Source organism: Coregonus clupeaformis, unplaced genomic scaffold, assembly GCF_020615455.1.
Source record: "Coregonus clupeaformis isolate EN_2021a unplaced genomic scaffold, ASM2061545v1 scaf2032, whole genome shotgun sequence".
Lineage (NCBI taxonomy): Eukaryota > Metazoa > Chordata > Actinopteri > Salmoniformes > Salmonidae > Coregonus > Coregonus clupeaformis.
This window is the reverse complement of record NW_025535486.1, coordinates 42874-53599: the sequence shown is the minus strand read 5'-3', so window position 1 is coordinate 53599 and position 10726 is coordinate 42874. Positions and strand designations below refer to the sequence as shown.

The following is a 10726-nucleotide window of genomic DNA, read 5'->3' as shown; positions in this document are numbered from 1 at the left end:
TTAAAGGGAATGAATCATCGCTTATTACGGGCGTAAAATCATGGAGGAAATGTGGGACAATACGGATTCAATGAAATCAGAGGAGCAGGGAATGTCTTGGTTACTCCAACTGAAAGAGGACATCAGGAGGATACTGGAGGATGCTAGCGGTGCACTAATGAGTCCCAGCCAAGCCGATGATGCTGAAGACTGCGACGAAGAATGGAACGAAGAGGGAGGAGTTAGGTTGCCTAGCAACAGACTGGAGGCGGAGTCATCTCCAGAGAGGCACACCCCCAGAGCAGAGGGAGAGTGGTGTGAGTACTTCCCAGTCAGAAAGTGTATTTCGCAAACCACACTTGTGCTCTACATGCGGTAAGGGATTCAAAATGTCCGGCTGTCTTAAGAGACACCTGAGAACTCATACTGGGGAGAAACCGTATCGTCTGCCCTCGTTGTGGGAAGGCTTGGAGTGATTCTGGAAACTTAAGGAGACACATGAGAAAAACTCACCCAGGAGAAGAGATGGTTGTTAAGAGGCTCGCCAATCAGAGGAGCAACCCTACAGGAAATGTGGAGGAAATTAATGTGGATTCAATGAAATGGGAGGAGCAGGGAACGTCTTGGTCACTCCAACCGAAAGAGGACATTAGAGGGATACAGGAGGATGGTAGCGGTGCACCCGTGAGTCCCAGCCAGGCTGATGATGATGATGTGGACTGCAACGTTGAGGACAGGGATTGGTTGCCTAGCATCGGACTGAAGGCGGAGCCCATGAGTCCCAGCCAATCCGATGATGGTGATGACGCTGCAGACTGCAAAGAAGAATGGAACGAAGAGGGAGGCGCTAGTTTGCCTAGCAACAGATTGGAGGCGGAGTCAGCTCCAGAGAGGCACACAGCAGAAAAGAGGGAGAGTGGCGTGAGTACTTTTCAGTCAGTATGTATTTGGTTTCTCCACAGTCTTCCCTTGATTCCTCTCATTCTTGATTCCTCGACCTCCTTCTACAAATGCATTGGGAGGAGAATAACTGAGGCTCCACGTCTTGGTCTTTCTCCTCCAATGCATTTTGAGGAGGCGGCAGAGTAATCGAGGATGAGAGGAATCAAGGAAAGACTTTTGAAACTTCAAACTTCCTTATTAGGTAGGAGAGTGTTTCCCTCTAGGGATTTATTCCTTGATAGCTAGGAGAGCGTTTCCCACTTTAGGGATTTATTCCTTGATAGGTAGGAGAGCGTTTCCCACTCTAGGGATTTATTCCTTGATAGGTAGGAGAGCGTTTCACTCTAGGGATTTATTCCTTGCTAGGTAGGAGAGCATTTCTCGCTAGGGATTTTTCTGGATCAAAATGGGGTTTAGGTGGTGGGCGTGGCATAGGGGGTGTGTCAATGGGGGCGTGTCAATGGGCGCTGCATGGGGGCGTGTCAATGGTCGGCCCATCGGCGCAATTGAATTTTGGACAACATTTTAGAGGCCCCCATCTTGGTGGTGTAGAGAATTCTTAGCATTTTTAAGGAAATGTTCTGCAACTCTACAAATTTCTCCATGGAGCTGAGCGATATATTAACACATTTGTAAAGCAAATTTCCTGTGTTTCTATGTATTCTGCCACGGACCTGAGAGAAGATGTTGCAGTTTAAAGCTAATTTCCTTGAATTCTATGCATTCGTCCATAGTTAAGTTATTTTGCTCAAACATAATAGCAAAATCAATACTGCTAAATTAATTGTTTTTGGCATTGTTTATTCTCCCTGACTGTCTAGCTTTTATTTTGATGATTATTCGTTTTCAAAGATGATATTATTTAAAATGTATCGCTCCATTATCTTTTCTCCATGTATATTTTTCTGATTTCCAGGACAAGCCTCCCCGGCCCCCCTCCAGCCTCCCAGAGTCCCCGGGTCCTGCCTCTCCCAGTAGTGCCTTACTGTGGGGTCTGAAGACGGTGTCTGTGCGGCTGGTCGACTGCAGGAAAACACCGGGGCAGAGTGGCCATATAATACACAAGACAACACAGACAGGAGAGAAACCCCACAGCTCGTCTAATGCTGGACAACACAAAACCCTCTCAGGAGACAGGCCTAGCTCCCATATCTGTGATCACTGTGGGAAGAATTTTGTCACAGCTACCAATCTGAAAACACATTTACTGTATCTGACTGGAGAGAAACCACACGTGTGCTCTGAATGCGGAAAGAGATTCACACAGGCCGGCTGTCTTAAGAGACACCTGAGAACTCATACGGGGGAGAAACCGTACGTCTGCCCTCGTTGTGGGAAGGCTTGGAGTGATTCTGGAAACTTAAAGAGACACATGAGAAGTCATACTGTTAAACAACACACAGTTAAACCTCACCACTGCTTGGATTGTGGGAAGCAATTCATTGTAAAATCAAGCCTTAAACATCACCGGCTTGTTTTTCATACAGACCACCCTCACCGCTGTGGTCAATGTAAGAAGAGCTTCATAACTGCAGAAAGACTGGAATCACACATAAAGACACAACACCCGCCAAATGATCCTCTGAAGAACCCACATGTGTGCTCTGAATGTGGAAAGGGATTCCATCAGGCCGGCTGTCTTAAGAGACACCTGAGAACTCATACAGGGGAGAAACCCTACATCTGCCCTCTTTGTGGGAAGGCTTGGAGTGATTCTGGAAACTTAAGGAGACACATGAAAAGAACTCACCCACCACACAATCAGATAATCCCTAATCCCTACCCACATCAGACTCAATTGTAACCTGGTTTTAAAACCTGTCCAATCCCTTATAGATCTGTTTACTACTTCAAGGAAAGAAGATGGGAAGGATGTGTTTTTTTTAGGGGGTATAATTGATGTTTTTAATTGAGACAGGTTAGAAGTAGAGGGGGGAGACAGATGAGGAGGGAAGACAGTGAAGAGTTGATGCAGGGATTGAACCCTGGTCTCCAGTGGGGAGGCTGAGGCGTACATAGAGCATCCAGCTGTGTTACCACAAGACCACAGGCTATGCACAGAAGGGAACATGTCTAAAGTATTGGAACACTGCCCAACTAGCACCCTATGCTCTATATAGTGCACTACTTTTGACCTTGCACGGCCCAATGGCGTGCACTCTACAGGGAACGGGGTGCCTTTTGGGACTCAGCACATCCCAAACCCCTACCTACCACGTACCCTTGCTTGGCCCTCACTAGGGCTGTGGCGGTCATGACATTTTGTCAGCAGGTGATTGTCAAGCAAATAACTGCCGGTCTCATGGTAATTTACCGTTAATTAACATAAACATGTTTAGCATCTCCCGATGCTCCTGAGTGGCGCAGCGGTCTAAGGCACTGCATCTCAGTGCTTGAGGCGTCACTACAGACCGAGTGGCTCAGCGGTCTAAGGCACTGCATCTCAGCGGTCTAAGGCACTGTATCTCAGTGCTTGAGGCGTCACTACAGACCCCTGGTTCGATTCCAGGCTGTATCACAACCGGCCGTGATTGGGAGTCCCATAGGGCGGCGCACAATTGGCCCAGCGTAGTCCGGGTTTGGCCGTGTAGGCCGTCATTGTAAATAAGAATTTGTTCTTAACTGACTTGCCTAGTTAAATATAGGTAAAATAAATAAATACAAAATCTCCTGGCTTCCACGCATAGCCTAAAATCCACTGACGCAGACCTTTTGGAACGTCTACAGTGTAATACATTAATTTAATATAGCCTACAACATCACAATAAATCCATTATTTATTTTAGACAGTTCTAAAGAAACACGATATGAAGAAAATGTAGTCTATTTCAGAAGAACAGAATAGCATACTCTGAGTTGTCCTTATGTTAGGCCCTGATCTGGCTATGCCATATGGCTGTGGGCTACACTAGTTCATTTAGCAGACAAGATTTGCTTAGAATTCCATGGCATTATTTTTTTAAATTATTTTATAGTATGACGAATACAGTTGAACACAGCTTAATAAAATAGAAAGGATATTTTCTACAAATGATTTCAAAGGAAGTGCTCACATGCGGCTATTCTGTGTTAAGCGGTTAACAAAGGAAACTGGTCCTCCTATATGCTTCATTTAGAGTTATTTATTCAACTTTAGTTGTGATACAAACGTTGCGCTATATATTATATTTTTAATACATTCTAAGGCTGCATAATGGGACTCTAAGGATGATTTGAAAAAAGTCGCAAGCTGCACACATTCATCAGTCTCTCATTCACAATTTACAATCACTTGATAATCACCAGGCCTCGAATTTCCATGCAGCATCCCCTTGTGTGACCATAATGCCCACTAAAAAAATAATCATGCCTTTTGTGACCGTTGTGCCCTTCGTCTGAATATATTAATAATAATTATCCTGGCTGCGGTGCTCAAACACCTCTCACTCACATGGTCCTTCAGATGTAGCCAATGCCCGTCACATGATCAGTTCCATACTCACAGTCATTTTCAGCTAGGAAGTAGGCTACAAGTGAATAAAGACGGACACATCGGGCGCGCAACTGCCCACGTCCCCTCTTATCGAATCCCGAGGCGCATATTGACGATGTTAGAACCGTCTACCTTTAGCCTACTTCAAGTCAGCCAACCAGATGAGTCGGCCGAACGAACAGCAAAAAGCACTGGCTTATGTCAATCTACTATTTACATTTGACATTTCAGTCATTTAGCAGACACTCTTATCCAGAGCGACTTACAGTTAGTGAGTGCATACATTTTGTGTATGGGTGGTCCCGGGGATCGAACCCACTACCTTGGCGTTACAAGCGCCGTGCTCTACCAGCTGAGCTACAGAGGACCACAGTTAGTGAGTGTATACATTTTCATGCTATCCCTGATAGTGCAAAAAGTTGACCTATGCTATTGGTCAACTGTTCTTTTGTGCAAGAAATAAATATCCAAACATACTCTTGGGACAGTTGTGGGATGCGATAGATCCCAAATTAATACAACCACTCGCATAAAAAAACAAACATTTTTAAAGCAATGAGGCTGATGCAACAGATGAGAACGTTTAGTTTAAAATGTTGGTAAACTATTAGGCTATTTATTCACATTATAAACGCGTCAATGCGCACACGGCTGTAGGCTATAAGCGCGAAAGTTCCAAAATGGAATCAATTCGCGGGAAAACACTGTTCTCGAAAGTGAAGGCAAATGTGATTATACATGTAATGCTTTATTAAAAAGGTGCATATTTATGGTGAAAATGATCTTCCCCAAACTTGAAACTCATGAGCAGCATACAGTGGGGGAAAAAGTATTTAGTCAGCCACCAATTGTGCAATTTCTCCAACTGAAAAATATGAGAGAGGCCTGTAATTTTCATCATAGGTACACGTCAACTATGACAGACAAAATGAGGAAAAAAATCTAGAAAATCACATTGTAGGATTTGTAATGAATTTATTTGCAAATTATGGTGGAAAATAAGTTTTTGGTCAATAACAAAAGTTTCTCAATACTTTGTTATATACCCTTTGTTGGCAATGACACAGGTCAAACGTTTTCTGTAAGTCTTCACAAGGTTTTCACACACTGTTGCTGGTATTTTGGCCCATTCCTCCATGCAGATCTCCTCTAGAGGAGTGATGTTTTGGGGCTGTCGCTGGGCAACACGGATTTCAACTCCCTCCAAAGATTTTCTATGGGGTTGAGATCTGGAGACTGGCTAGGCCACTCCAGGACCTTGAAATGCTTCTTACGAAGCCACTCCTTTGTTGCCCGGGCGGTGTGTTTGGGATCATTGTCATGCTGAAAGACCCAGCCACGTTTCATCTTCAATGCCCTTGCTGATGGAAGGAGGTTTTCACTCAAAATCTCACGATACATTGCCCCATTCATTCTTTCCTTTACACAGATCAGTCGTCCTGGTCCCTTTGCAGAAAAACAGCCCCAAAGCATGATGTTTCCACCCCATGCTTCACAGTAGGTATGGTGTTCTTTGGATGCAACTCAGCATTCTTTGTCCTCCAAACACGACGAGTTGAGTTTTTACCAAAAAGTTATATTTTGGTTTCATCTGACCATATGACATTCTCCCAATCCTCTTCTGGATCATCCAAATGCACTCTAGCAAACTTCAGACAGGCCTGGACATGTACTGGCTTAAGCAGGGGGACACGTCTGGCACTGCAGGATTTGAGTCCCTGGCGCGTAGTGTGTTACTGATGGTAGGCTTTGTTACTTTGGTCCCAGCTCTCTGCAGGTCATTCACTAGGTCCCCCGTGTGGTTCTGGGATTTTGCTCACCGTTCTTGTGATCATTTTGACCCCACGGGGTGAGATCTTGCGTGGAGCCCCAGATCGAGGGAGATTATCAGTGGTCTTGTATGTCTTCCATTTCCTAATAATTGCTCCCACAGTTGATTTCTTAAAACCAAGCTGCTTACCTATTGCAGATTCAGTCTTCCCAGCCTGGTGCAGGTCTACAATTTTGTTTCTGGTGTCCTTTGACAGCTCTTTGGTCTTGGCCATAGTGGAGTTTGGAGTGTGACTGTTTGAGGTTGTGGACAGGTGTCTTTTATACTGATAACAAGTTCAAACAGGTGCCATTAATACAGGTAACGAGTGGAGGACAGAGGAGCCTCTTAAAGAAGAAGTTACAGGTCTGTGAGAGCCAGAAATCTTGCTTGTTTGTAGGTGACCAAATACTTATTTTCCACCATAATTTGCAAATAAAATCATTAAAATCCTACAATGTGATTTTCTGGAATTTCTTTCCTCATTTTGTCTGTCATAGTTGACGTGTACCTATGATGAAAATACAGGCCCTCTCTCATCTTTTTAAGTGGGAGAACTTGCACAATTGGTGGCTGACTAAATACTTTTTTTCCCCACTATGTATGCCTGTTAGGCTCTACACCGGTTATAAAGCGGATTCATGTGCTTCATTTTAAGGAGTTATTTGGTCACTTTAGTTGTGATACAAACCTTATCAAAACATATAGGCCTATTATGGTCTAAGCTACATCAGGTGTGCGACTATGATTTGAAAAAGTCACAAAAAAAGGCATGAGCTATTCCTTGCCTTACTGCACAAGCTGGGCATAATTTTTGCCATTAGCAGACCTTTTCCGGCCATTTTTTGCCCTCTTTCCTCGCTGAGCTACAGAGGCCCGCATCATCACAAGTGATAATACATCATCCACAAGTGATAGGCTAATATTGTCACCCATCAGACTATTCCTGATTAATGTTGTCTTTACATATACTAGTAATATATGTGTGAAATGAGTTTTGATTTAGAAGGACCATTATCATGCACCTGTCTTGGAACAGGGGCATGGGTGAAAAAATATGTGTCAACTATGCACTTAAATAGCGAATGGAGGACGGTTCAGCTGTGGTTAATTTTCATGCCAGCCAGGTAGGCTATACTCCTGTTGTAAAGCGAAGCAATGTGGGTAATATTAGGAAAGTTGATAAATAGTAGGCCTAGCCTATAGAAAGCTGATGGGATCCTCCTCTTTTTAATAGTCCATCGAAACTGTTTTCTCAAGCAATTGCGTAGGCTATAGAAATGTTGCACAACATGAGCTCATGGGCTCTCATGAAGTGTTTGATTAGATTTTAGATGACATTTGCATTGATGTCAGAGTGATTAGAGGGACAATAGAGTGCTGAGTACCAGGCAGTTAGCAAGTTTGGTAGGCTACTAATGACCATCAGCAGCATCAGAGCTTGGAGAAGCCTAATTACCGTGACTAAACTGTCACATGGAATTTGACTGCCATCATGCCTCGTGACCGCCTGTGTGGTGGTAATACGGTCACTGTCACTTTAACAGCCCTAGCCCTCACCCTTCGATGTTGGCAGATCTAGAGAGGGATTTGGGACAAGATGACTGAGGTTACCAAAGACAAACGGCTCAAATCCTCTCAGATCTCAACAAGTGCATAGGGTCTAGGGGGAAATTTAGGATTGGGTCCATGAGTCTTGATTGCTGGTTTTAAAAGACTTGTCAGCAATCTTACCACAGTGACTAGTTCATTCTAAATGCTAAATGCCATGCAGTTGTATTCTGTTTGTATGACTTGGAATATAATTATATTTTGTCAATCTGTCTCAAACTGAAATTATGCTGATCGTCTCTCCGTTCATGTTGAGTTCACATTTTAGCCTGGGAGTTTTTGTATTAACAGTTGATGTTTGGATACACTATATATACAAAAGTATGTGGACACCCCTTCAAATTAGTGGATTCGGCTATTTCAGCCACACCCGTTGCTGACAGGTGTATAAAATCGAGCGCACCGCCATGCAATCTCCATAGACAAACATTGGCAGTAGAATGGCCTTACTGAAGAGCTCAGTGACTTTCAACGTGGCACCGTCATAGGATGCCACCTTTCCAACAAGTCAGTTCGTCAAATTTCTGCCCTGCTAGAGTTTCCCCGGTCAACTGTAAGTGCTGTTATTGTGAAGTGGAAATGTCTAGGAGCAACATCGGCTCAGCCACGAATAGGCAGGCCACACAAGCTCACAGAACGGGACCGCCAAGTGCTGAAACACGTAGAGTGTAAAAATCGTCTGTCCTCAGTTGCATCACTCACTACCGAGTTCCAAACTGCCTCTGGAAGCAACGTCAGCACAATAACTGTTAGTTGGGAGCTTCATGAAATAGGTTTCCATGGCCAAGCAGCCGCACGCAAGCCTAAGATCACCATGCGCAATGCCAAGCACGGCTGGAGTGGTGGACTCTGGAGCAGTGGAAATGCGTTCTCTGGAATGATGAATCACGCTTCACCATTTGGCAGTCCGATGGATGAATCTGGGTTTGGCGGTAGCCAGGAAAGTCCGCCTGAATGCATAGTGCCAACTGTAAAGTTTGGTGGAGGAGGAGTAATGGTCTGGGGCTGTTTTTCATGTTCTGGCAAGGCCCTTAGTTCCAGTGAAGGGAAATCTTAACGCTACAGCGTACAATGACATTCTAGATGATTCTGTGCTTCCTACTTTGTGGCAACAGTTTGGGAAAGGCCCTTTCCTGTTTCAGCATGACAATGCCCCTGTGCACAAATTGTTATTGTTATTGATTGTTATTAATTATTATTGATCAATAATGCCATTAATAATAGTGTAATTCTAGCTTCAGTTAGTTAACAATAGTAATATGTGTAATTTTAACATAAACACATTCATCTGGATAAGATCGCTACAGTACCTTTATTTGTCACCTATCTAAAAAAATGTGGATCTTCATTTCAGTCTGTCTTTCATGGCAGAGTTTTGTGCTTTTGCATTGAGTGACCCTTGATGACGTTACATTTACATTTACATCATTTAGCAGACGCTCTTATCCAGAGCGACTTACAAATTGGTGCATTCAATTTATTATAGCCAGTGGGACAACCACTTTTTTTTTTGTGTGTGTGTGTGTGTGGGGGAGGGGGGGGTAGAAGGATTACTTTTATACTATTCCAGGTATTCCTTAAAGAGGTAGGGTTTCAAATGTCTCCGGAAGGTGGTCAGTGACTCCGCTGTCCTGGCGTCGTGGGGGAGCTTGTTCCACCATTGGGGTGCCAGAGCAGCTAATAGCTTTGACTGGGCTGAGTGGGAACTGTGCTTCCGCAGAGGTAGGGGAGCTAGCAGCCCAGAGGTGGATGAACGTAGTGCCCTCGTTTGGGTGTAGGGTCTGATCAGAGCCTGAAGGTACGGAGGTGCCGTTCCCCTCACAGCTCTGTAGGCAAGCACCATGGTCTTGTAGCAGATGCGAGCCTCAACTGGAAGCCAGTGGAGTGTGCGGAGGAGCGGGATGACATGAGAGAACTTGGGAAGGTTGAACACCAGACGGGCTGCAGCGTTCTAGATAAGTTGTAGGGGTTTAACTCCGTTATGTCCTCCTCCCAGAGTGCAAAGAGCCTTGGTGTGACCCTGGACAACACCATGTCGTTCTCCGCTAACATCAAGGCGGTGACCCGATCCTGTAGGTTCATGCTCTACAACATTCGGAGAGTACGACCCTGCCTTACGAAGGTCCTAATCCAGGCACTTGTCTGGATTACTGCAACTCGCTGTTGGCTGGCTCCCTGCCTGTGCCATTAAACCCCTACAACTCATCCAGAATGCCGCAGCCCGTCTGGTGTTCAACCTTCCCAAGTTCTCTCATGTCACCCCAGCTCCTCCGCACACTACACTGGCTTCCAGTTGAAGCTCGCATCTGCTACAAGACCATGGTGCTTGCCTACGGAGCTGTGAGGGGAACGGCACCTCCGTACCTTCAGGCTCTGATCAGTCCCTACACCCAAACGAGGGCATTGCGTTCATCCACCTCTAGCCTGCTGGCTCCCCTACCTCTGCTGAAGCACAGTTCCCGCTCAGCCCAGTCAAAACTGTTCGCTGCTCTGGCACCCCAATGGTGGAACAAGCTCCCTCACGACGCCAGGACAGCGGAGTCACTCACCTCCTTCCGTAGACATTTGAAACCCCACCTCTTTAAGGAACACCTGGGATAGGATAAAGTTATCCTTCTAACCCCCCCTTACCTCACCCCCACCCCCAAAAAAAAAATGTAAAGTGGTTATCCCACTGGCTATAAGGTGAATGCACCAATTTGTAAGTCGCTCTGGATAAGAGCGTCTGCTAAATCACGTAAATGTAAATGTAATGGCACAGGCAGGGAGCCCAGCCAACAGCGAGTTGCAGTAATCCAGATGGGAGATGACAAGTGCCTGGATTAGGACCTGTGCCGCTTTCTGTGTAAGGTAGGGTCATACTCTGCGAATGTTGTAGAGCATGAACCTGCAGGATCGGGTCACCGCTTTGA

At 45.1% G+C, this 10726-nt stretch overlaps 1 protein-coding gene across 1 annotated transcript; it reads left to right on the top strand.

The window, feature by feature from the left end:
* The first annotated feature begins 439 nt into the window (after nt 1-439).
* Nucleotides 440-2725, top strand: LOC123488190 (gastrula zinc finger protein XlCGF57.1-like). Its single transcript, XM_045219088.1, has 2 exons — nt 440-900; nt 1838-2725. The coding sequence occupies exons 1-2, from the start codon at nt 478-480 to the stop codon at nt 2723-2725; spliced, it is 1311 nt and encodes a 436-aa protein (XP_045075023.1). The 5' UTR covers nt 440-477.
* Nucleotides 2726-10726: the final 8001 nt, after the last annotated feature.

Coding starts and splice junctions, on each gene's coding strand:
- LOC123488190 (XM_045219088.1), top strand. CDS start 478: ATGAGAAAAACTCACCCAGGAGAAGAGATGGTTGTTAAGAGGCTCGCC. Junction 901..1,837: donor CAGAAAAGAGGGAGAGTGGC/GTGAGTACTTTT, acceptor TCTGATTTCCAG/GACAAGCCTCCCCGGCCCCC.